Source organism: Dicentrarchus labrax, unplaced genomic scaffold, assembly GCF_905237075.1.
Source record: "Dicentrarchus labrax unplaced genomic scaffold, dlabrax2021, whole genome shotgun sequence".
In the NCBI taxonomy this organism is placed as follows: Eukaryota; Metazoa; Chordata; class Actinopteri; family Moronidae; genus Dicentrarchus; species Dicentrarchus labrax.
In genome coordinates this window covers 13,802,119-13,829,850 of record NW_026136719.1, presented here as the reverse complement: position 1 = coordinate 13,829,850, position 27,732 = coordinate 13,802,119, and the positions used below count along the sequence as shown (strand labels likewise).

General features: G+C 37.8%; 1 protein-coding gene across 2 annotated transcripts in view; it reads left to right on the top strand.

Annotated features, from left to right (window-relative positions):
* gpc6a (glypican 6a) overlaps positions 1-27,732 on the top strand; it is a 130,223-nt gene that overhangs the window by 8,279 nt on the left and 94,212 nt on the right. For both annotated transcript variants that reach the window (XM_051379036.1, XM_051379035.1), the window contains exon 2: positions 20,693-20,851. In XM_051379036.1, coding sequence (XP_051234996.1) covers positions 20,693-20,851 — 159 coding nt within the window. The remainder of the gene's footprint in view (positions 1-20,692; positions 20,852-27,732) is intronic.

The following is a 27,732-nucleotide window of genomic DNA, read 5'->3' as shown; positions in this document are numbered from 1 at the left end:
TTCCTATTGAAAATGTGAATAATTAAAAACAGGTAAGAAATATATACTTTGATTTGAAAAATATTAAGTCATTTCAGACTGTAAGCAGAAGTAAATACTGTATTTGTTTGAGAATATTTTTGGTTGTGGATTGGTTGCCCTTTTGAGTATTTACGTAATCTGGACCATATACATGGAATTGACTTAATTAAATTACAGCATATTGAAGATTTTGGACAAAAATAAAGCTCTGTGGCACAGAGGAATAAACTATATACAGTATGGTTATATAGATAACACTTGTTAGTGGCACTGGTTCTGTATAGTTTGGGGTCTCTTCATGTGATTTGTTGTTAAAGAAATACTGTAGTATGTCATCAGACTTATCCTTCAACACTATATAAACCTTTTTAAAAGTATAAATTAGTAACTTTACTATTCTCTCAACTGATTCTCATCCCAGTCTTTAGTCTTCATTCTAGTTCTTCTCCTTTTTCCAGACAAAATCAATTAATTCTGTCTGCTAGACCAAATAAAATTCTTTGACACTGCCTTAAACTCCACCACCCGAAGTGCAAAAGCAATGTCACTTTCTCTCAAATATGGGCAGCACCCCACCTAGAAAGTGAAATCAACTTATGGCTGCGTGGAGACTTGTGTTTCATTCTTCTTGACTGCTAGAGACAGTAGAAATCTGGTACATACAATCTCTTGTGGTCATCCAGGATTCATAGAACTTTAGTTAAATATGTGATGAGGCTCTAGATTTGAATGCATTTGTTGAAAAGGATTGTGTGTAAATGTGTAATGGGATACTTATTTGGAAAACTCCTGCACAGTATATGGCCTAATGAGACTATTTTTAGAACTGGAATAAAGATCTTAATTAGAATACAGTGTGCATGCAACATACTCAGTGACACCTTTGGTTCTGATGCTGTGTGGGTGCTTTTATGCTATCTTTTTCCCTACAATAGTGGAGGTTCAGTGAAGGTTCAGTTCAGCAGATTCAGTGATAAAGAAAAGAAGGCCTTTGTGCTCCCGTTAAGCTGCCTGTGTAAAGTTGTGTGTTGCTCCTACTTCTCCCATTTCTAATAAATTAGTCATACCATGCACTTGATCACCATAACATTTTCAAGGAGGACAACAGGAAAAACATGTCACCCTAATATTCAGTGTAAGCATAGTACAGCATTAACCCAAATTGTGCAATCAGCAAACTAGTATTCACCAACTTAACAAGAGTTCCAACTGCATGACTACATCTCATCTCTCTTTGGTCTCTTACAAGAAAATAAAACCTACAGTAGCAACCTTGCAACACTCCTAGAAGTATATTTGTTGTAAACTGTGTTTTCAGAGAGCAGCCAGTACAAGACATGCTAAGAATGCATGTTGCTCTAGTTATAAATTATGAAATTTACACCGATTACACGAGTTCATGACCCACTTTAGTGTGATCTCGTTTGCAGCTTTGAGGTGGAGAGACTAATTGGAGATCTTTATTATTTTTATGTTAATGAAAAAATGTAGAGGGCTGATCTTAACCCCGGGTCACTTTTCCGGGCTTTAATTATAACATTAAATAATAGGCTTTGCAGTAAAATGCTGTGGGGAATATAATGACACTCCCACATGTGTCAGGGGTCTGCCCTATGTTCCTTTACCCTGTGTTGCCTCATTTCCTTTTTATTCTGGTTTAGAGACTGAATTCCTTTTATTCAGTGATCTGTGAGAGCCAAAGTTATACTGATGTTAATGGATTTTATGATGATTGATTTCTGCAAAAATGCTAAAATGTGCAAAACTTTGACAACACAATAGAGAGAAAGGCAAAAGAGATTTTGAAGTTGAGATATTAAAAACTATTAAAAGGCTTCTTTAGCTGCTGCTAAAAAATCATGTTGCTTGAAAAATGCATGCACTATTTTATTACAGTGGCTTTCAATACTGAAGCTTTGTATAACTGGATGTATTTTGCATGTATGATGGCACGGTATATTGTATTTTCTGATAAAATTGGCTTGTAATGAAGCATGTTGGGCGTACGACTTGCAAAGTGCTACAGAATGACATCAGAATTCATCTGGAACTAAAGAAGTACAGCGGGGGTGAACCAACAGATCATTTAAATCACCTTTCCTTATAGCTGATGAGAGCGAAGAGCAGTCTTGCACGAAAAGATATCTAGGCTCACTAGGCTCACACCACTGACTTGAATGGGGCCACATAGTGCATCTCCAGGGAGCCTTGCCATCGTGACAAATGTGACAAGCTCATATAACCTTAATGTCATGAAAGGACCGGGTTGAAGTCTTTTCGTTGTGAGAATGTTGATGAGGCTTGAGAAAGAATATTTCCAACCTTCATGGTTTCACTTTCATTAATTCAAGGCCTGTTGGAACTAATGTTTAAGCATTTTGGAAAACCTTATTGAGATTGATAGGTTGACAAGCTTATGTCCAGTGTTTACATCTTTTGGACCCTTGAATTGCTACATGACATCACATTTTCTTCAAACATCTGGTATTGTGATGCTTCCTGGCACGTCCTTGTTCTTTGGCTCCTGGAGGGGGCTAGAATCTGAAAAGAAGCCAGCCTCTTCTCCTGCTCCCAGAACCCCGCTGTTTCCTGTCCCCTGTGTAAGCTGCCGGTAAATGAGTGGGCTGGTCATCTCACACCCTGGGGCTCTACCTCGGGCTCTTCAGACCACCAGCTGTTGTGTTTAGGACTGAGTCATGCACCAGTTAGCATGATGAATCCAGTGCATGACTGCAAGGCTTTAACCTCACCGTATGTCCCCTCCTCTTCTCTGCTACCTTCTAATATAAGACAAAGTACACTACTACAATAGTTTTTAACACCTTGAAGTCAATAGTAAGCTATATTTTGAACTTTGAACTAGGAATGTCAATGATTAATCACCATCAAGAATTTGTTGCTCAAGAACATATGTGCACAATTAGCATGACAGAAATTGTGAATCTTGGGGCATTGGTTCCCTCCTCGCGGGTGTTTTCAGCTGCTGGACTGTCGCCTAATTTCCATACGGTTGGGATAACTGTACCATAGGTACCGTGAGCAGTTGTGATCACAGCTTGTGATGCAGGCTTTCATGGTGTCCGGGACCACAAGACAGCAGGGCTTGCTAACATGATGTGATGGTATTGACTGAACGTAAAGCAGTTTATGCTTCACTATCATTTAAAAAATGTAACTTTATAGGCAACATAAAGCAGATACTTAATTGAATGTTTTCCCTTTTTTTTCTGGAATAAGTGTGTTGATTCTACACTTATGTATGTTGTATCATGATAGTAGCAAAAATAGGAAATTATTTGGAGATGACTTTAGTAGCTTAATGCTAGCAAAACTATGTAATTGATTACATTTGTAATACTGTTCCTTTGTAACATGTGGTTAATGTTGTGAAACTGTGACAGTTTGGTTGGGTTTAGTCACCAAAATACTTTGTTAGGTTTAGGCAACACAAATTATTGGCTGGGTTTAGTAAGAGATTGTGGTCTTGGTTAAAATAACTATGTTATGTTACAGTTTGGTTGCTAAAAACTTAAAGTAAGTCAATATTTATTCTTGGTTTCACATAGGACATGAACCTCTGTCTCCTGGGTGAATGTCGTGAAAGCTGTAGCACAATTAAAGGTATTTCTTACATTAATAAGTTATGACAAATTGTTTTCATCATTTGGCCACTTTTACCAATCCTCCTTAGATTATCCCCAATGATTCACCACATTTTTATTACAAGGGTTTATACTGAACAGACATTTGACTCAACTTTGACCATGCATATATGCTAATATTGTTAAATAAAATGTAGGTCTCTTCATAGGAGATGGGGACAGTAGATTTCATTTTTCTTCTTGAGAAATGAACTTGTAGGCGCAAGTCTCTTCATTTATAAAAGAATGGGTTTGGTACTAACAGCCTTGTATGTTAAGTCTCATCTAATTTATGTCCTCCAGACAACCATTGCATTATAAATTATGTTTAATCAGTTTATTCGTTCAATAACGGATGTAGAAGTGGGAACAGGGTCAACAATTTCAAAAGATGGCATTATTTAATTTTATTTCACACATGATTCGGATTTGTTTTGTGCGTTTATTCAATGTATGATTCGAATACCCCATTTACCTCATGCTGAAATTAAGCTTTAATTGAAGGAAAGCATGTTAATCATTATACACTTCAGAAATAGGTTATAACAAAATGATTAGTACAGTGAAACGCTTATGAATCAAACGCCTGCATAAGATATTCAGTCAAGCTAGTTAAGTATTCACAAAATGTAAATTCTTTTTAACCCCTGAATTTAACAGTTTGATATGACGGTGGTACACATGATCCATTATATTTATAGCTCTACTTTTTCAACAGCATAAAAAGCCAGCCTGGGGTTCCTGTAATTCAGAAACACCTTATGAGGCTGTGTAACACCTCTTCCCATGGGTGTCATTTGGAAATTCATATGCTATAATTATATTGTATATTAATATTATTTCCACATACAGGGTTCACCCCAGACTCTGGTGTAAGTTCTGTTTGGGAAATTGGTCAAGGCATTACCCATGACAGAGGCATGAAGCTATACAGTATATTGTAGGTCTACTTTAATAGACTGCATGCATGACTGGAGCTAACGGCCGTAAGCTCCACTGAAGTGCTTGAATTGTACGATGGTTTACCTTTGACATTTACCACAAGAGTCTCCAACTTGGTGGCACGCATAATGGTTCCAGATACTAGGTGTATAGTGAAGGAACTGCAGAAATGCTCAATAAAGCATTAATGCATATGAGATGGAGTTAAAAATTAGTGAAGGTGCAGAATTAAGGTGTCAGATGGGAGAAAAATTGTGGTTTATAAAAAGCTCAACTTGGGTGTTCCAACCTGTAAATCAGAGGGATTCTTCTCTCTTTGGATCACTGGATTCATTTGAAGTTGCCTGGACCGCAATCAATGGAAAACCTTATATTCACTGCTTGGAATGTGATTGAGACATATGGCTCAAAGGGACTTTTTGATAAATACTGTGTATTGGGGATGCTTTTTGTATTGCAGTTTCTGACTTATAAATAGCATTCATGTTAACATCCAAGTCATAATTGCGACAGAGAAAGAGACTTTTTCGAAACGTACGGAAATGCTTGAAATATTGTCATGTTGTATGTCAATGCAGTATTTATAACCCTCAAAAGACCAATGCTGCAGTCATGTGTTGCATTGTTAGATGACATGAATGCTCGCAATTGGTTTAACAATTTAATCTTTTTTTTAGTTAAAGTTAATGCAGCAGACTTGCCTTACCTACTGTATGACTTGTATATTTAAGTGTTCCCACTTCTGCTGAATTCCCTGCAATGTTAATGTCCACTCGCACACAGTTATGTATTATGTTAGAAACATTTTCTACTTATTATGCATTTCAATAGCACAGTATTCTCATGATTTATAATCATCTTTTCTCTTTCTTTGAATTGTGGTCTGAGGTTTATATCTACAATTTGAGATATTGCCTTTTCATATTTCTAGCTTGGTAATAGCTTCTCATTTATCCCAACTGGTTTTTCAGTACAGGACCTGGCTGGTGCAATTCTGTCATTGTGCAAAATGGAATGCCTCCAGCACTTATCATCTTTGGGGAAATTCAGCAAAAGATGTTTAGAGGAAAAACAACTATTTTTTCCCTTTGGAATTTCAACCCAAACAAAACACCTATCCTCTGTAACAATACACAGTAACAATACTACTTTGATTAAAGACATACTGAGGATACTGTGAATATGATTATATGAACACTTAAAAGTTTCAATCTTAATATCTACCTGCCAGGTGGTCTGTTTTCACTGATGGAAGCCAGAATTGATAATTGTAAACAAAACAGTCTGGAAATTGTCTTTTATACATACAAAGTGTGTTTATATACACCTATACTGCTATCATGTTTCAAACACACAACCTGTTAATTAGACGGAGATGGGGGACGGAGTTCAGATCGACTATAAAATTATGAACTTGAATAAATGTCAGGGCAGAAATCTTACCTCACTGCTTTGCGCCACACTGTGAACCATATATTTATCTATCCATTACTGTCACTCAATTTTCCAACTCCGGCTTATTTGAAAGTTAGAAAATCTTTTAGTAGTCTCCAAGTGTGGTAACATATGGTTGGGGCGATTGTGGGAATTATCTGTGTCATCTTCTTTGGACATATTCAATTTGGGTCTCAAGCCCCAGTGGAAATAGTTGAAAGTGGGTGATTTGGGTGATGGAGAGGAGATCCAGATGGCAGAGCAGCAGTAAGATCAATCGAGCTTGATGCATTTTCCCACTTCAACATGCAGACAGATGTGATTTAACACAGTAATTGGGTTTACTTCCACTTCGTGGATTTCTGTTGACAAGTAATAACACCTTAGAAAACCATGTGCAAATTTGCTTGAAACAGTTCTTAAGCGTTCATTATTTCATGTGTTATTTCATCATAAGAATTCATTATCATTAATCATTTTTCAGCGTCTAATAGGCTATAGGGGGCAACCTCTTCAAGGTTTTGACTGAGTGAAACATAAGTATTAATTGTGGATTAATTGACAATACAACCAATGTTTTCTAGAATCCTTCCTACTTATGTCAAGATTACAGTGAGGAATACTAAGGATGTAACTACCGATTACTTTAATTATCGAGTAATCTAGCAATTATTTAATAATTTTAATCATAAAATGTCAGAAATAAAAAAATCACAAAACAATTACAATTTTCCAGAGCTCAAAGGAGAATTGTTAAATTGCTTGTTTTTATCATGCTATGTTTTAACCAACAGTGCACAAACCAAATATACTCAGTTTACAATCATACATGACAAAGAAAAGCAGCATAATTTGAAATTTGAGAAGCTGGCAGATATTTGGCATGTTTGCTTTGAAAATTATTGAAAAAAATCAATTCAATTCAATGTCATTTTTGTGAGGTGAGAAGTCAGATTCTAATGGTAAGTATCCTTTATTTCTGAGCTGCATTGTTTGACTAAAGTGGATTGCAAGAGATGATGTAGTTCATCACAGAAAGTAAAAATTACCTGGAGGATCATCTGACAGTTGGTAGCCTTCTTTTGCTTTGCATTATAAATACAACTTAGATGTGTTTAGGGGAAGATGATGTCCCAATATACCCAGAATGCCTTTGATGGCAGAAATCCTTCATTATGCTGATTTTAAAAGTTAACCTTTAAACAGAACATATCATCTAGAGTATTAAGCACAGTATCTGCTTATTTTACCATATTTTCCTCAAAGCTATTCTTTCTCTTTCATATAACATTACAGGGTATTCAGTCTTCCGTCATTCATCAACCTTTAATTCTGTTAGTGTGATTGACTTCCCTTTTGCCCTCTAATCTAGGTTGTGTCAGCTAAATCAAGGGCCCTTTAAATGTGCTGCAGCCCAAACAAAGAAAGGACAGTCATGGCCCAGATGTGTGAGGGGGCCAAGCTGTACCTGAGTCAATAGATCTCAGAGATAGAGGTGTCAACCTTTCACAGGGAGCTGAGGCTCAGCCAGCCTTTTAGCTTTTACTGTCCAGCGGGCTGAACTTGGCTGGGCCATCTTGTCCAAAGCAAGTAGAGAGAGAAAGTAAAAAGACCAGCACTGTCATTGACTGTCATAGAGGAATTCTTGACTTTGCCCCTCCTTCCCTGGCCAGATAAGTCCAGTTCTGGTCTTCAACTTAAAATAATCAAACATAAATGGCTATTCTTGGCTATTAAATACCTGAAAAATTACCACAATGGTTAAGAGTTTTATAAAAATCCACTATTTCCATAGAGAAGTTCTGCTCATTGATTTACCCCATTGGCCACACTGGCCTAAGTCACCCAGAGATATGTAAGGTATTGTTACCATGATTCATGGTATAAAGGGTATCACAAAACTTCTAATGTTTGACAAATGTACTTCTCATTCATCGTCTATGTATCTCATCTCTTTTATAATGGTGCTAGACTTATCGAGCACTATTATAAAAGCCCAAAAGCAGTATACCTCTTGGTATGCAAATCTGTGTAGTAAAGCAAGTGATGTATTTTTAACCAAATCAATGCTAAAAACTGGGAACTGAGTTACAGATTAACTAGATTATAGATATCGTAGGAGACCTGGCTCTGTAAACTCAATTGTTGAATTGAAATGTCAAGAGTGTGGACCTGCTTTTGCAGGCCTGTGCCCTCATTTGAAGGCAATCTGAGCACATTGGTGCTCTGTGGCAGCCAGACTATAAGAGCAGAGAGAGAAGGCAATATTCCAGAGGCAGTTCTGAATGAGACTGGAGCTGGACTCTGGTGGTAGATCAATGATAATAAATGTGATTCATTCAAGATGGTGCTTCCCTGTTATTGAGCTTGGCTCTGCTGTGGTGTGAAAACCCCACTAACGGGTGCCAGCCTAAGATATTGTGGAACCAGATAAAAACAAATCCTGATTTCAATCAAAATGTAGGTTACTTTCACAGTACCTACTGTATACAATACACTTGGCTCTTTTAGGCTCTTTTTAGTAAACTATTTTCAGGGGAAAACACTTGGAATAAAACTCAGCAGCTCAGACTACAATGGATGCTGCTCCACTCTGCAGAAATTAATTACATTTACTGCATCACTACACCTTTTTATGAATTTTCAGCATGGGTGAATCATACATTTTTCTCTCTTGACTTCATGATCTGTTGGGTTTTTTTGGCATGAAGCTCTGGCAAGAATGTCCTCACTTTATAAATGTTGGCAAGAGTGGTCAAGGGATGTACCAGATGGCATGGCCCATATGCAGTTTGCCCTTTGGCCAGGTAGACTAATGAATCCTTTTGGGAGTTAATCACACTGTCTGGCATCAGACCCTCTATGGGCATTGAACCCACTCTTTTCCCACAGCTGCCCTGAAATATTCTGGAGTTTTCACATTTCCCTGCAACATATGTTTATAGTTATGCAGATTAAATTGAAAAAAAGTCTCTTACGCATTTTAAATCTCCCAAGCAAAACATTATAATATAGTCATACTACCGTATCTATTGATGATGACCATTTTTAGTCGGCTCTTGCCTTGATCCATAGTGCTGTTTTGGACTGGAACTTCACCTTGTCTATTTTTTTTAAAATTATGTTGCTTCATGAGATTTATTTAAGTTTTTTATCTGTAGACAAATCAGTCGGTTGATTTACGTGTTGCTCTCTTAAGCGGTGTTGCCATGAATGCAGTGCCAGAGTGGAACTGAACACATTAAGGGTTAGTTTGCACAGTGTGTTGTCCGACCGTGTCGTTCTGGACTGCCACACTCAAATGTAGAGTGAAAAGTCAGCCATCTTAGAGAGGGGGAGGGACAATATTGTCGTGGGGATGTGAGGATAACAGCCCACATTTTTAGTTTCTGCTAGAAGGTATTCATAGAGTTGCAAGTGTTGCACTGGTGGAGTAAACTGGCCCCTTCAAACTTACAGTGGAGGCAGAGATGTCTGACCTCCGCAGTCTGGATGTAAAAGTGCAGTGTTGAGTAACTTATTAAACCCAGCAGCAATTATGTGCTAGCTTATGATTGAAATCCTTAGTCTGTTGTTCCTCATTGTAATCTAAAGAATTGTTTAATAAAAATGGGAAACACGTGATATGATAAAAAATTACATTTGACCAGGAAACGTATTACCTACCTAGCAAGAGATGTGTGTGGTGGCAACTCAGCATCAGCTCAGTGTAGGCAGATCACTTGCCTGTATCGGTCCCCAGTCAGTCCTTTGTCAGCATGCTGCTCAGAATGCAATCGAAACATGATGATTTAATGGAGATTTATGAAAGTAGAATAGATTTTATGGTGCAGAGGCTTGTGACTATTGGAAAAGCTCATAATGGCACAGCCCATAAAAGATGTCTAGCCCTCTGTTAAAACTGTACCAAAGTCATTATGACATTTATTTTAGGGGAATTTGATGGTATTTCCTAACATATTTCTGAACCCAAAAAATCCCACCACCTTCCTTCAGGCCGCCCTCTAAAGCCACTCCTCCAACACACATGAACACGCACATCGTTGTCATCGCTAACCGTATCCAAATAACTCATGTCTCATTCATAGTACATTGATAATAAATAGTACATACTACAGAGTTCAGGAAAATAACAAATTCCCTCATAACAAAACAAACCAGATCATTACCTGTCCCTCAGTTCTTGCAATCATTGAAAAGCCACACCAATGTTAATTTTATCCAAACTTTTTGCTTGTAGCCTTTTTTACTGCTCTGTTTCCTTTCTGGTTTAGTTTAGCAGTGTAGGTAAAGATGGAACTCTACATTTTGGCTGGTTTTTCTCTGTCATTCTTGTGTGACTAGTTCTGTACTAGTTCAGCTTGTGAAAAACTACAGTCATACGCAATGAGTGCAAGGGCAGAGTGCATGGAGGTAGACAGGTAGACAGGCAGGTCAACCGGACCAAATTAAATGATTGGCTGGGCTTATTGCAGGCCTGTGACTGGATTTTTTCCCCCAGAGAATATGATTTATTGATTGGTGTTGGGATTTAAAGAGTTTAAACCATGTTTCAACCAATCTAAAAAAATACATTACCTGCCCTAGCTTTAATTCAATCTACCATGTTGAAGTTGAAGCCTTAGGACCTCCTTAAATTCAGCTTTGAAGCCTTATCCTCAGCTTTTCCTTTGAAGCCTTATCATAAGTTGCAAAGTGACTGAGACCAATCGGAGTTCAACTCGGCACTCTGTGACTATTGAGGTCTCACACCTTGTAGCACAACAACACAATATACAGGCCTACCTGCTGGCAGCTATTTAGCAGATGACCAAGCAGAACAGTTCTTGAGCAAACAGGGGTTGTATGTCAATGTGTACAACTGTCCATTATCTACTTGAAGATTTAAAAGTGGGTTTGCTTTGAGTTGAGTTGAGTCCTTGAAAAAATATTTTCAATTTCTCCAGTTTGTTTTAGTTATTTGTTCTCTCAGCTTTCTTTCTTTCTGTAACAGAAATAGAAAAATATTTCAGCATTATGGCTTGAGTTTGGTAAATATGCCAGCATGCCATTGAGTCCTCCCAACCCCTGCTACTTTGCAATACATAATAATGCATTACATTTTTCTTTGGCAGAACATTTCAGAGAAGTCTGCATCAAGTATTTTCTGAACTTAATATGTTCCCTTATTTCTACTAGCATTCGCTTGTACAGCCATATGAAAAGAAGAAAACTCATGCTCTGCCTTATTATCGTTCTTGGAACTTATCAACTATTTATCTTATAAATTCTGAATGAATTTAGCTAGTGCACTAACCCAACAGACCATCAGATTATGTTTCATGGATATAAACCTAAGATTTCAGAGAGGTGTTATATTCACAGTGCACAGTACACAGTATATGCTAACTAAACCAAAGATTATTTAATATAGTTTTTGAAGTCATTAACGAACAATTGTTCGATTGCTATTTGATTGCAATCGACAGGGCAGTCTTACTTAGGACAATTTACTTAATTAGCTTTTACCAACTAAATGTATTAGTATATTGTGATTACACACAGATACTTATAAGGGCTTTTTTTCTTTTTAAATACAGAAAAACATGGAGTGCCTGGGGTGATATGGCAGTTTTTAACCTACACAGTCCCTGGTTGCTGCTAATTCCTGCTATTGTGCATAAAGGCCCCCAGGCTCCACCGATGAAGTGCCTCTATTTAGGTTATTTGATAAAGGTTTGGGTTGAAGCCATTGTTGTAGTCAGGGATGTTTCAGTCCTTCAAAAGGAGCAAGGAGGTTTTCAAGGTTTTGGTGTAATTGCATGGAAACAGTTGAAAAAGGTAAACCCAAGATGAGTTTATCAGGATTTGTATCAACTCTGCACATTATCTTAACTACGGCAGACACAAATACTAGTTAGATAGATATAGATAGAAAGATAGATATATACTTTATGGCCCAATGGGGAACTTTGACTTGGCTCAACTTTTGAAATATTATTATAATGGGAGTTTTTTTAAAAGGACGAATATGACCAAAACCTTAACAACAGCATTAATAAATGGTCTACTTGTGTGTTTCTTCTTGTTGGTATCGTGAGAAAGAAGAATCTTTGTATTTGATGTGAGAAATGGTTCCCTCTTCTTGTTCATTCAGAATCAAGAAGGCAAAAGAGCATACTAGGAAGAGCACAGGCACAGAAAACCTCAATAGCAGTACCATTTAATGCATCTGAGGCAACTCAAGTCTGTTGCATGTCACCGGGGCATCTGCCTCAATTGTTGAGCTTTAACATCACATGGCTGTCTAACAAACTGTAGGCTCTACTGCCAATTTTAATGAACCACTATTAGAGAGGATGGATAAGAAATGTGCCATCCTTTGACATGATTGCCGCGTATGCCTCTGTATGAAACCTCAAACAAGCAAGAGTACATGCTTCTTTAACATCAAGGGATATGAAGCCAAAGGGAACTGAGGCCACATAGGCAACTGTGGAATAAAGCATACCATATGATGTTAGCTCTTCTTTAATCTCTGCATGATCGTACCTCCAGGTCCATCCACTTCCTCCCAATGACCTATATCTTCCTGACTGTGTTATTTAGCAAATCAGAACATCTGGTTGGTTAAACATACATAGTAATCTTAAAGTAACATTAATCTTTCTGAGAACTCTGAATTCTGTGAAGGGAGCTGTGTCTATGTGGCTGATTGCATGTGTCAAACAGGCGTTGTCTTGCCATCTCATTCATCAACATTGAGCTGGCCTATATGAGCATTCTCTGAAACTCTAGTCAGCAATTTCACCTAATTACAATGCTACGCTTCAATCATGTTTTGTGGCTCATGGAGATAGCTATCCAGAGGAGCCAAACAAATCTGTGCATCAAAGAAACTAAACAAAACAACTAATGTGTGATTGCATTTGTAAGTCGAACAATATTTCTTATGCCTCACTTCCTTTTGATTAGGAAACATTTGAGCTAAAGCCAGAACATTTCACTGTAAAATCCCCAAAGATTAGCATTTGTCCTTAATTATCTTGCCTTCTGTAATTACATACATTTAAATCTCTGATCAGCTCGTTCTGAAAGGGAAAGATCTATCCTCTGACATCTGCGCTCGAGGCAGCTGCAAGGACAGAGAGGTACTGTGTATTAGCAAGCTTTACTGGGTAAAACATATGAGTGAAGACTTTATCCACACTTTTTCTCAGTGATTGCATCGCTATTTGCTCAACTCATAAATAAACCTGTGAGTAAATAATGTATTATGTATGTGTGTATGTCTTTGCTCCTGCTGATCCATGAATTTGTGATCATGTTAGGAGTATAATAAATCATAAATGTGGGTGGATGTTTCAGACCTAATGCTTAAAATAAAGCTGTGTAAATGAAAGCAGGCTTCTCTCTACATCAAGAACCTGATGTGACATGTGTATCTTCTTTAGTACATTAGCACTTCTGTCAGTGTTGTCACTCCAGGCTTACATATAGTATGTGTTTCTCTGCAGCTCACTCCTTAAAAAACAAACTGTACGCGCTCCCCCTTTTATCCTTTTGCCTGTTGTTTTGTCAAAAATATAAGCTGACGGACAGAACACATTACCAAACAGGTATAACTCAAAAGTGTAAAACCACTTTGGGTTCTTTTAATAAGTGTGCAAAAGTTTCAGCAGCAGTTTGATTTGGTTGCAGTCCTGATTTGGCAAGCCTTTTTAACAGATGCTATGGATTCGCTTTGGGACTTCTCCCAACTTCCCACTTGCCCTTCCTCACCTGCAGCCATCGGTAATGTTAGTGATGACAACATTGTTCTGTTTCTTTTCCCCCTCGGTGCTCCACTTGCTAACTGCTCTGATTTGTCAAAATACATCACTGAGGCTATTGTTGATGTGAGTATACAGAAACAGCAAGGATTTATTCATTAACACAGGTGTGTTCAGATGGATTGTTTCGAGTTAACTGTAATTTTGTATTCTCAACAAATGAGATTCTACATTGAATATCTGAATATAAAATAGAAAGTATAATGTTTTTATATTACACTTTTCACAGTGGGAAGGAGGACATTTTAGTGTAAATCCTTCACATATCTATATCTTTATTTATTTTTTTTGGTTGTTTTACAACAATTGGCCAATCTACTACTCTATATTAAGTGACATTGTATCATTGTTTTGAGAAAGGTGTAAATTGGGTCCAGAACTGTTGGCTGTTAAATAGGTACGTTGAGTCGTTTTATTTTATATTTAATTTAAAGAGCTTGGTTGTTTAAATGATCGCGGTCCCTTTAGGCTGTTTACAACCAATAATGCATTCAAAATTAATTTGTTAAATTCATCTTTGTATTTTTGGAATTTATTTTTACAGCAACACCACTTCTATCCAAACAGGAATACCTGGCTTTCTATTGTGTCCACCCCTATGTCTCCATTTTTGTTGGCAGTGTTGGTATTGAGTCTTACAAATTTAACTCGGCCTGACAGAGTCTGAGCACAACTGTGATCTCGCAAGCGTGTAGTGTATTGACAGCTTGGTTTCAAATTCCATCTTGGGTGCAAAGCAACCAACTAGAACAGGACAGATATGGTCTAGTGAGCCAGAATCCCATCTAGATTTGGGGACGATTATTCCCTAAGTTCACTAAAGTAGGCATTTGTGTTTGTTTTGTTCTTTAGAAACATAACTTACAATGTCTAAACACAGTGGGAAAATGTGCAGGAAAGTAAAATGAGAAACATTTTTTGATAGTTTTGTATTGTTTTGGAATCACCTTGGTATTTATTTTATGGAAAGTGGCCAGAAAAAAGACAAGTGAGAAAAGGAGAGAAGGAATAAGATGTGACAAACTTAGAATAGACACAACATCATAAGCATGCAGCTCACACTGCTGCTTACAAAGTCTTATTTTATGCTGGTTTAGGTAACAGCAGCATCACCATTTTCAAAGTGGTGAAAGTAGCTGGATATGTCAAATTATGTCTTTATACAAAAACAAGAGTGAACGATGAAAAGAGTGGTGCACAAACTATGAAAGCTAAAAGCACCAGGATTTCCTTTCAGTTGTCATTTGCACTTAAGGACAGTTCTGCCTTGTATTGATTTTTTTTTTTTGCCAACCTTTGGTGGCCAACAGTGGTATTCCACCTACTTTGACAAACCAAGTCAATTTATTGCATCAATGGAAACTTCAAACTGAAATGGACTTACTTCAGAGATGCAGGGCGTCCTAATGCAGCGGGGAAATGTCATTTTTCTTACGTTATCCATCATTATGACAATAATTCATATACTGCTGTGCCAGACTTTTACTTGGACTTTGTTTCAAACACTGCAATTTTAGATCCTGGGAAACATGGTCCCCAATGCTGAAATGAGTTGTTCTTTGACATTTGCCAACCAGCTGATACATGCCAGTTCAAACTGACCCCAATTCTGCCTTAATAAATCCTCCACTCCTCAATGTAAATATCTAACCGAAAAAACAAAAGGTGATTGCCTATGTTGCACTACACTTATACTTTAATGATACTGTGTTTCAGTGAATAAGAGTTTATATGTAAGCGAAACTGATAAAACACAAACCATGAGATGAACATTGAATAGATAAACAACAGATATTTATGTAAAGAAAACATGAAATAAAATTACCACAAGCTCTGCACATTATTGTTTTCTCTAAAGGCATGTGTTAAATTGATCACAGCTTGGAATAAAGATTAGCACACAATGATACATCTCCACATAGTAGAAATTATGTTGGAAACGACAGTTGAGGAATACCGTTGCACTGCTAAAAGATTACAACCTTGTCGTTCAGTAGTGAAACAAAATAGCCTTAAAGAATCAACAAATCGAAATCGACTGTTGCATTTCAGCTTATTTTGTTGTTTTAGAGAGTTTGGTCTCTCTGGCCAGGAGGCTTGTGCATTACTCTGGAGACAATGGGTTTCTGTTGAACTGTTGATGGTGCACCTCATTACTGTAGCCTGGTGCCTCTCTAAGGACTGATTAAGGATTAAGCACATTTGAGAGTGCCAGCACGTACAAACTGCATCCTCCTTGTTTCATTATCCATGCACAGCTCCTCCATCTATAGCTTACTGTATATGCATGCAGAACACCAGTGTGCCTTTATTGTATAGTAGGATCCATCAAAAAAGTCTCACAATCTGAGTCTATTCTGCACCAATCTGCCACTGGTACAGCGACAGCCATTTCATCTTTCTCTTTCTCAAATGGTAATAGGTAACACTGGAAAAAACCCTCAAAATTCAAATCTTTCATGTGACTGCTGGCCAGACTTTTTTTTTTTCTGAACCTCTGATAATGATGTCTGATGCAGACGTAGAGCTGCAGAGGAGAGATAATAAAGCAAGTATGTAGAAAATGTGGCACTACTGAAATTGCTATATTTGTACGTATCAGTAACAAGTCAAAGAGTGGTATAAGAATTTGCACAGCTGCTGACTTCTTGAGCAAAATCTTTGCCAGTTCCACAGATTTTGCTGCCCAGAAAGACAAACATTTGAAAGGACACCTTATGACCAGTGTGCTTTTAATGTTTACACAGCAACCACAACCTCAATCTTTTGTTTGTTTCTTTGTTGTTTATTGTTCACAGATTTCATCTTCTCACTGAATTGAAGTCAGTGCCTTAAAGGGACTTTAAAAATATGTAACAACAATTAAAGCCTCAAAAGGGCACACAAATTATATTGTGTTAACACATTAATCGGTACAAAAGCTGTAAGTAGAGTGCACTCAACTTTGGGCTATAAGAAATAATGAAATGAAATGAAATTATCTATTTTATCTACTTTAAACAATATAATTGAACTTGCATTAAATTCACCCCTGGGCACTACCCTTAAAGAAGGGAAAACAATAGCCAATTTATTAATTGACTCTATTTCTAGGGTGCTCACCTGGTAGAGTGAGCGCGCAACCTGAGACAATGGTAAAATGTATTAATTTGTGGAAACACAAGCGACCACTAAGTGGATGAAAACTTTAGCATTAACCAGTAAAATTGATTCAATGCACCTTTCAGCAGATGTAAGATTGGGAAGGACCAGCGAAAATACCTGAGGTAATTCAATATCATTACTATTTAACTGGGAGATCCTACTTATGGCCTAAGACTTCATAATTACTCTCAGTAATCTATAATTAACCCTGATATCACAGGAAAAGTTTCACCTGTGGTTCAGATGGCCAGGGGAGTTTCTCTGGAAGGGGGAGAAGAAGCAGTGCCGTTTCTCATGTGGAACGCTCTTGGGCATTCTGGGTCCCACGTTGCAGCTTGATCAGCTGATATGTCTGTTTCTCTCATGTGGAGCTCCCAGGAGCTCTCGAGCATCCCCCGTGGCCACTCTCTCTCTCAGTAGGCGGCAGGGTAGGTGATAGTATCCTCACTTGGGTCTGATGAAGAGTTTGTCACCGTTCTGACTCTTCTAACTTTTGTTAGAAATACAGTGCCTTTTCGGCATTAGGCACAAAGGGCAGAGGGAACTCAAGAAATTACAGTTTTCATACATGTCAGTGCCCCTTGTATCACAGGAACTTGTCTCTGTTTTCTCACACCTGAGAGGGATGAAAAGAACCTCTGAAAGCACCCTGTCAAGCAGAGTTGGCATTTTAGCTTGCATTTTCTCTTATGATAAATGTTATTTTTTGGCATCATTATCTACTCAAACACTCCAGACACTCCATCTATATGTTTTATGGATTAATGGACCCAGTTTCTATTAGTTCAGGGTATATTGTCCCTGTGAGGTTGCTCAGCACAAGTCACTGCACAAATTAGATTCTCTGTTTGATGTAAGTCTTTATACAGGTTTGGTCACTCATGAACTTTTTCGCTCTCATCCTAAAAACGTTGTGATGTTTGGATGTTTTTGTGTCAAACAAAGGTCCTCAGCTCTCTCACTATATCTGTTTCGGGAATCTGTCTGTATGTTGCTCAGATCATCATTCCCTCTAATCTCACATGTCTTTCAGTCCCTGATACCAAAAATCACACCTGCCTGGTGATGCTACCATCACCATGCTCTGAGATAGAGATTGTGTTAAATGCATGATGGGTTAAGCCTACTTTCTGTCAGATAGTGCTGCGCATTATGCTTGCAGAGCTGAATTTTTCATTTCATCCGACTTCAGGATATTTTTTCCTCACTCTTTAATGCAATTCATACCCCTTTTACACACTTACACTCTACACACAGAGGATAATCCACAGATGTAAGAGTAACCTCCATTTTTAATGAAAGGGTTTTCAGAAGTGTGAGGACATTTACTGATTGATGTTTTTCCAAATGTAAGGTTGTAGCCAAAGAAGTATAGCTCAATCAGGCAAGGCTTCATTTGAGTGAACAACTATATTTATTGACATGTACGCAAAGTGAAAGTCTTCCTATTTTGACGTCATCATATTTTAAGGAGATAGGGAAGCTGCGAGTGGAGTAGCATACCCCCCGAAGGAGTCTAGACACTGGTGTTGTACTGAATGAAAAGGATGCTGAGATCTGGGTGATGAAAAGAGAAGCAGGCATCTGCTGAGCTCAGACCTGCTGAAACTGGAGGTGAATGGGGTGGAGGTGGGTCGTGTACTGAAATTACATCCGACAGCAATATAGAGGAGACCATTTAAAGTTTGGTGGCAAATATATGATTGACTGAAATCATGGCAAGATCTGGTTGGTAAGCAACACCTCTAATTAGTTGATATGGGAAAGCAGAAGGCGTGAGAGAGCAACAGAGAATGAATGAATGAATGAATGAATGAAAGACAAACATAAATAGTCTGATTGAACTCACACACTTCCATATTTTCTCAGCTTCTAAATAATGTCTACTGAACTCTCAAAATTTGACAGATTATTTAATACTCTCCCCCAGATTCAGCAGTTTTGTTTCTGAATCATACAGACAGTTATTTGCTGAAGTTTACAATCTGATATACACACCTTGTTGTGGACTTATAGGACTAACTCTTTATTTTAAGTCCAGCTGAGTGGAAAGTGCAATCACTCAACTTGTAGAGACATCTCAAAGACATTCAAAAGGATTTTGAAACACCTACCTTACCTTGATAAATCTTGTCCCTGGACACACATGAGATTTATAGACTAGAAATTTCACAATATTTTTTTTAATCAGAAGCTTCAACACTACATCATGTACAAAGAGTCAAAGGCTTTGCAAAACATCACTTTGTCAAGATAACACACATGGTGTTTTGTAAAGGGACTGTGTATCTGAATAGAGATTACTTCCCCACTCCTAGTTGTACCTGGTCATGCAGTTAATATTGGTTTTATATGGTGAGGTTTTAAAATCTCCGCCACCAGTCATTCTGCTGCTAACCAAGTATAATAAATGGAATTTTAGTTTGCAGTGTGGAAAGCATAGAATAAATTACATTTTAGAAATCATCAGCAGCTGCATTTTTCAGAAACTATGTCCTGGTAAATGGAGATAATCTACAGAGCTCCAAATGGCACTGGGAAATATCTTTCTATTGAAATGGGCATGGTGAGGTCTCTGGATTATCCCAAGTAACTGGGACATTTTTTCCACACAAAAAAAATTGATGTTGAGTTTGTTTAATTGTGGCCTGGCAGCTTAAGTCTCAGTGTTGTGTATCTCACAACCTCAACAAATAAAATTAAAACTTAATGCCAGATATTTCTAAGAAAAAATGAAAAACAGAATTTTCTTAAATTCTTTAAACTTTAAGTCTTAAAACTAAGATTGTTGTTATTATACAAGCAACAGTGCCCTGGAGTACATAATCAGTTACCAGTGTATCAAATGAGTGTGTAATGTGAAAGAGCTTGCTGGAACCAGACAGCTACTGAGTAGCATTTTAGCATCTTATTGTTTTTGGTTTTCTGGCTTGTGGCTTTACTGACCACTCTCACCTGCATTGTTTTCAGCTGCAGCAGTTAGTTGTTTTTGACAAACAGCTCTTATAAACCCACCTGTTACGAACTAAAGAGCAGACCAGACAGACACAGTTAGTGATTAGTGATTAAGGGCCAGATATTTCCTTCAGGAGTTGGTGGAGACCAAAACAAAGCTAAAAGGAGAGTGAAAATTAAACTTGGGTGGCTAGAATCACAACTCAAAATTGATGCTGATGTTGCTTGGTATCTGGTGGTTGTGTAAATAACACATTTTCTTATACAGTCATGATATATCAATGTTTTGTTTACAGCTTGTTGTGCTGGCCCCAGGTGACAAAAAAAACTGTTCATGCTGGTTTAATGACAATGTTTGCTGCTGCTACTATTTGGTATAGTCTTAGGACTTTCTAGAAACTGAAAGACAGTTTCTGAACGCACTGCCATCAATTTTATGTACATAATACTGACATAGCTCGGTTTCTGTTATTGCAGTGCTTTGGACTGTGATATAAAGAAAATCCTGCTGGAGGTATATGCACTGCTGTATCAAAGTTGCTGTCTGTTTCACAAGATAGCAGGTTACCGACAAATATTATCCTTCCCTATTTGTTACGGTCTGTCCCTCTTTGATAGCTTCAGTGATGAGAGTCCCAAAATCACAGGAGAGTTTTGATCAAAGACAGCTCAGCCTTTTGAAAAACTGAATCCTGTGGCAGTGATGTGTGTAAAAAATGGCATCTATGTCTCTGTCTCCCTTAGGTGAGCACCTGCGTGTCTGTCCTCAGGGATACACCTGCTGCACATCCGAGATGGAGGACAAACTCAACCAGCAGAGCAAACTGGAGTTCGAGAACTTGGTCGAGGAGAACAGCCACAATATGAGGACGACATTTGTCTCGAGGCATAAAAAGTTTGATGGTAAGCTAGATGGATTTGTTTTTTTATTTGTTTGACATGCAGACAATGACATATAAATTGGTATCCCAGACACTTCCACTTCCAGTACAAGCACTATCAAACTTGTAAACACAGACTACTGAAGCCACGATTAATTATTACTACGACTGTTATTAAAAAGGTACTGTATCGCAAAATAGTTTTTTAGGTGATAGTTATTCTGGCACTTTTCTTGAGTGCATTACATTTTGGGAGAGTTTTCTTTCAATTGGCTTATGCCAGCTACCTCTGAGACCTAGTCACAAGTCAGTCTAACTACCTCTCCAGCTGTCATTTCTGTTGTTCCACACTCAGAAACATAGATTATATGCTTTTCTGATTGACTGATGGAGCATTGCTCAGAATGTTAGTGTTTTGTGCTTCTTGTCCTAAAGGAGCCACTGTGAATTTACTCTATTCTGACAGAACAAGACGGCACTAACATGGTTTTGTGGTGAAAAATGTTTCTGGCATCCTGTATGCTTGAATCCAAAACTGTGTGCAAAATCAGTGTACTGCACCACTTATAGGACACCACAACCAACATGGTGCACAGTGTTAAATCAAGGTGCTACAGTGTCTTCATACCACTGTTCATGTCCGTCAGTCTCCTCATAATGAATCAGTTTGCTAAATTAAAAACCTAATTTTTACTTAAACCAAAAGTCTGTCAGGTTCATCTCATGTTCATCAACTTCACTGAAAATCATTTGTCGGGTTTTGATCAACAAAAGATTTTCCTTGACAGTCAATAACAGATTTGGCATACATGTTGTAAAAAGTGAATTTAGTGAATTGCAGCCATGACCCTATGTAACAGAAAAATCTATGAGCCTTTTTTCTCATACGTCTGTGATTCTGCAAAAGTAATATCCATGTGTAAGTGGGTGAGGGAATGTAGGGCTTTTAATAGAAAAGAGATCCTAATGTATTTTGAATAGGGCATTTTCTGTGGTCCTTGGAAAACCACATCTAAACTCTTCCATTCTTAATTTGATATCAATTGTGATACACACTGAAAACTGTGTATCTGCACAAGAAAAAGTATAGCCAGAATAAGTTGCTCTTTTAGTTCACCTGGCCATTTTTGTTTTCCCAAATGTGTTACTGTTGAGTGTTAAAATAGCCATCTGTTAGGTTGGCAGTCAACTGAGGACAATACCTTCATGTCCCTGGAACTACAGTAGAGTAAGAATTCAATTGTTCTTGTTTTTAATTAGCAAGATTAGTTTACCAGTATATTTTTCTAATAATAAAGTATATCCTATCCCAGTACAAATACCTGCATTTGCATGATTGTGAAAATGACCATTTTAAATCACAAACAGAAGTCTTATTTACATTATTTCATTAATTTAGAAAACTGTGAACCATATATGTCAGAAGCATTTACTTTCTATTACTCTCTGACATAAATTAGAAATATGTAGATAGGCATGAACTTTCATTAGTCTTACTGTTACTGATGCAAGATTAGGAATGTTTTAAACGATCAGTATCGGCTAAAATAAAGCCAATCAAATGTCCTTCCTTTCTGCACTGAACTGTACTGTGTTTTTTCCAAATCAGCCTGCAGCGCTGCTCTCCTTTACCACAGCCTACATACGAGCTTTTCACCAGTGAAAATTAGAGTGTGTGAGTGAAAAATGATTTGGCTTTTAATTGGCTATTTGACTTCAGACACTGAGGTTGGCGTAATACATGGATACACTTCACTACATAGAAACTCTGACTCTAACAAATTTGTTATCTCTCCTCTCTCTTTCTCATTAGCAAAGCAAAGAGTAAAAGACATTCAGGTAGCAGCTTCTCATTTTTAGCTCACGTCATGAGTAACTTGATGGCAGGCCAAAATTAAACTTGTCTGTTGTTTGGTTAAAGGTTCTCTACAGCTAGATGCATCACTACTCCAGCAGAGTAAAACATCTTTTCTCTCGCTGATCACGAGCTAAATATCTTGAGTCACATTCTCCATATAATATCATTAATTAATTAGCATTCATTTAAGCTTATAAATTTAATATTCAGTATTGTACTTCAGTATTTGCATCAAGCAGCTCATAAAAAATAAGGTGTGTCAGATTGATTAGGCTGCAGCTGCTATTTCAGTGTGTCAGATATACACCCATCAGCCATAACATTATGACCACTGACTGGTAAAGTGAATAATACTGATTATCTGGTTATCATGGCACCTGTCAGCGGGTGGGATATATTAGGCAGCAAGTGAACATTTTGTCCTCAAAGTTGATGTGTTAGAAGCAGGAAAAATAGGTAGCGTGAGGATTTGAGCGACTTTGACAAGGGCTAAATTGTCATTTAATTCAATTCAATTCAGTTTTATTTGTACAGCGCCAATTCATAACAGAAGTTATCTCAGGACACTTTTCAAATAGAGCAGGTCTAGACCGAACTCCTTACAGCATTAAATGATGACGACGACTGGGTCAGAGCCTCTCTCTTGAGGGGTGTTCCCAGTTTGTACCCATCAAAAGTGGTGCAAGGAAGGAAAAGTGGTGAACCGGAGACAGGGTCATGGGTGGCCAAGGCTCACTGATGCACGTGGGGAGTGAAGGCTGGCCTGTGTGGTCCGATCCAACAGATGAGCTACTGTAGCTCAAACTGCTGAAAAAGTTAATGCTGGTTCTGATAGAAAGGTGTCAGAACACACAGTGCATCGTAGTTTGTTGCGTATGGGAATGCATAACATAATGTTTTGGCTGATCTGTGTATATTAAACCAACTTTGAGTCAAATATAAGTCCTTGATCAAACTAGGTATCAGCAGATACTCAATAATAAAGGACTCTGGTTGGGAATCGGGGCCAAAAAAACTTGATCAGGACATCCCTCAAGAGTGCAATAAATGCGTAGTAAGACTAATTATTTGCTGTTGTGTGAACTATTTTGTTTACTTTTCACTACTGTTTTCCAGTATTACATGATGACAATACGACACTGTCGATTTCCTAAAAACCTTAATAGAATCCTCATTTTAACACACAGTAGAAGATTCCTGGATTTAGTCTATTTAGAACTGAGTAAATAAGTTACTTATGCTTTACAAGGCCTCATTACGCTCTTGGTTTTCAAACACTGGTTTTGAAATACTTTTTCACAGTAGAGTCGTTAGTGATAAGTACACTGGAGAACTCAGGATCCTTCAGAAAATGCAAAGAAGCTCAAGCACATCATCTTTTTTTTTTTTCCATTTCTGAATGTGTGAGAGTTTTGTTTTGGGTGCTCATTTCAACCCATATACTTCAAGTTATTAAAGTCATGTATGTTTTCTGTCTCACTTGAAACAAATAGAAAAAACTATCATACACATGCCTACAGTTGCAACAAAAATACAACTATTGAAATAGAGTCATGTATTGATCAAAATGGTTATTCACAGCCTTGCTTGAAGATAGTGGAGCACTTTTTTAAATTAATGTAATCTATGAACTTTACATCCTGGTATAGATTCCATGAAAAAATAACGATGTCCCTCAGAAGTACAAGAAACTAGAATTAACACCAAGTTTTAAGGCTTTTCTGATGTAATACATGGGAGTAAAATGAATCAATAATTACAATATAAAAAAGGTTCAGCTCTTCTTCTGTAAAATTTTAATTGGTAGCCATAGGTTATGCAAGCATTGGGAGATTGTTTAAAATGTACTGTAAAATACTTTAATAAGACTGGAGTGTATTTCTACATTAATAGCACAGTTTCAAAGACGATGCCTCTAGAACAATGTCCATATATCTGTACAGTTAGATAGTAACAGTGGTGACACAAATCACTTATACAGTTCCATCCTCTACATATGCCCATATCACCAGGCCACTCAACATCACATTCCTTCTCCTTGCGTTAAGCTCCCTCCACCTCGTGGGGTTTGAATCATCCCTCATCAATTTTACATGCCCTCATTTCTGTCCCCAGTTATTTATAGGGCCCTATTATGAAAACCTTAACTTACTTTTTGATTACTGACTGCTTCCCCTGGAGGCCTGTGGGTTTTGATGCATTATTGAGCAGTCCTGAAGCCATAAATGACTGTTGCACACTAGAATTAAGGTTTGGGTATTCTGAATGTCCAATCATCTGGCCGAGGAATCTTTTTTTCCCCCCATCTCTCAGTATGCCTTACATTCTCCCAGAGAGAATTGGAGTCCAGTCCAATTGATTCACTGAATGGAGAAAGAAACTAACAACCAACTTTGCAGTGTTAAGACTCTGCATTTCTACTGTCTCGGGAGTTACACTCCCAACAGGTTTGTTTTATTGGACTCTGAAAGCATTAGTGTTCACTGCTGTGGCCCAGTAGGTGCCCTAAGGTAACTTGAATTAGGGTCACAAAATGAGATGAATATTTGCAATATTTATGTATGTGAGATAGAAAACTGGAGAGACGGAAACGGAGATAAAGAAAGAATGACACCGTATGTGTGAAAGAGGCAGAGGGAAAGAGTTGCATCACATCTGTTAAAGATTAATTGCAGTGGATGAACCATGATAAAAAAGGTGCCTCATGCTCAGTCAAGTGATTTGAGATTGAAACCACGGTACAGAGTGGTTTGTGGCCACTGGAGCTGTCATGTTTTTTTTTTTTTACACCTCTTTGATTTCTGGTCTTGTACATTTGAAATGTTACTATTTTAGTGAAAATTACAGTCTATACATGATTTACTGAAAATTGAATCAGTCAGTCATATAAATCTCTAACACTGGTATGTATGACACTGAATCTGTTGCCCCCATTAAACCAAAGCTTTACTTGCCTGGAAATGTTGATTACAAATGCAAAGTGGTCAGAAAACTGTTTGTAATGGTTTCACATGTATTTATTGTCTGCTGTGGTCATTCAAAAGACCCTCTCAAACTAGAAAGTGGCAAAACAAAGCTTGTAAAATTTGGTGCTAGACCAGGCACTGTAGCTGGTGAGCTAATAGCTAACACACCAGACAAGATACAATATGCCTACTATAGTCAGTCACAAGTTCAATTCAATTCAATTCAATTTTATTTGAATAGCGCCAATTCATAACAGAAGTTATCTCAGGACAGTAATCAAATAGAGCAGGTCTAGACCGAACTCTTTAAAACATTATTTACAGAGACCCAACAGTACCACCATGAGCAAGCACTTGGCGACAAGGGCAAGGAAAAACTGCCTGTTAAAGAAACCTAGGGCAGGTCCTTTGGCTTTAGGTGGGTGGTCGTCTGCCTCGACCAGTTGGGGTGAGAGAGAGACAGAGACAGAGAGAGAGAGAGACAGAAAGAGAGAGAGAGAGACAGACAGACAGACAGACAGACAGACAGACAGACAGGTGCACAGCAACAACAGTATTGGCAATGGCAATCTAGCAGGACCATGGCAGGAGGCTCCACCAGGATCGATAAGAACCTGCGAGACGAGAAAGCACAAGAACTCAGGGGAAGAAGTGAAGTTAGTAACATGCATTAATGGAACATGAATGAACAAGTGCGCTCCAAGATAGCAGGCTTGCTAAGTCAGTCACTAACCGGACACAGAATTAGGACAATTTACTCAACTGATGTGTTTGTATTTTGTTGTACTTTGACTCACTGCTCTTTTGTGCAGCAGTTTATACTCTGGCAACAGTACAGTATGGTAAGAGTGGATGGTGCAACATGACTAAAAAGCTATGTTAGATAGCTGTGTTTCACTCTCCAGCTCCCATTGCCTTAAATGTCTGGCACTGTGAAGACAGTTTGATATTGGTCAAGGGCAAGAATTTCTGTCTCAAATTTCAAGTTTTTTTTACCTAGAACAATCAAGCTCCCTCTAATGAATGTAAAAAAACACACACATACACTATGGCGACAATAAGAAGAGACCTCTAGTGCAGATCGTATTATTAATTAATTACATAAGGTCCCTGTTTCAGAAGAGATCAGATTAATGAAGTTTCAACTTAATTTCTTTTACAAATCAATTGATATGATGGATCTGAAATACTTAGTTAACCTGTTTCACTTTAAATTTTCCCTTACATGGCTTTTAGGTATAGTTCGTGACAATATAATAACTGTATCATTTATCACTGTATTATAGTACCTATGCTTTGCTTGAAGCTACTATGTTCAACTTACATTGAGTGAAATAAAATATGCCATTGTTTTATGGCTGCACCATTACATCAATTGAAATGTCTTGTTCAGCATTTTATACATCCTTGCAACTCAGCAGTGTATTTAGTGTCTTTGAATACTACCAGTAGGTCCTGTATGAGTTTAATAGGTTAATAGGCAGAATTTGAGAGGAGTTATGGTAGATGCTCATTATATTCAGTTTGGTTGATGCATTTCTGTCGAAACCTCGGCAAGAGATTAGTGTGTTTGGTTGGTTGACTGAAGTCTGGGTTGAGCAGCAGCCTTGGTTGACTGAGTTCTTTGATCCTGCCCCAGTAGAGCTTCTCTACTCAACGTTGCGAGCTGCAGTGCCCCTCATTCACTTCAACGATCCCTTATTCACACCCGACTTAAACCAAGACTGACTGGAACACAACACGCTATTCTCTCTAATCTGTGCCCTCTACAAATTCACAAGCTCCTACTGGACTGTGTAAGCCAGCTACCACACAGGGTAAAAACAGGACTCCAGTTATTGCATTTCACAGATTCATTCTTTATCTATAACATTTTATTTCAAGGTGAAGAGCCTTAGAAATAGTAAATTTTGTCGTATTAGGTTTTAAAAGAGAATAAAAGAATATTTTTTTTCCCTCTGTAAGATAGAGACAACCAACTGACACAGCTCTTCCTGGGCTCATTAAATTATATCTTGATAGTTTTTTACATTAATTGTTCAGTGCATGGAAGTTAAGAAGCACCAAGCACTAAAATGC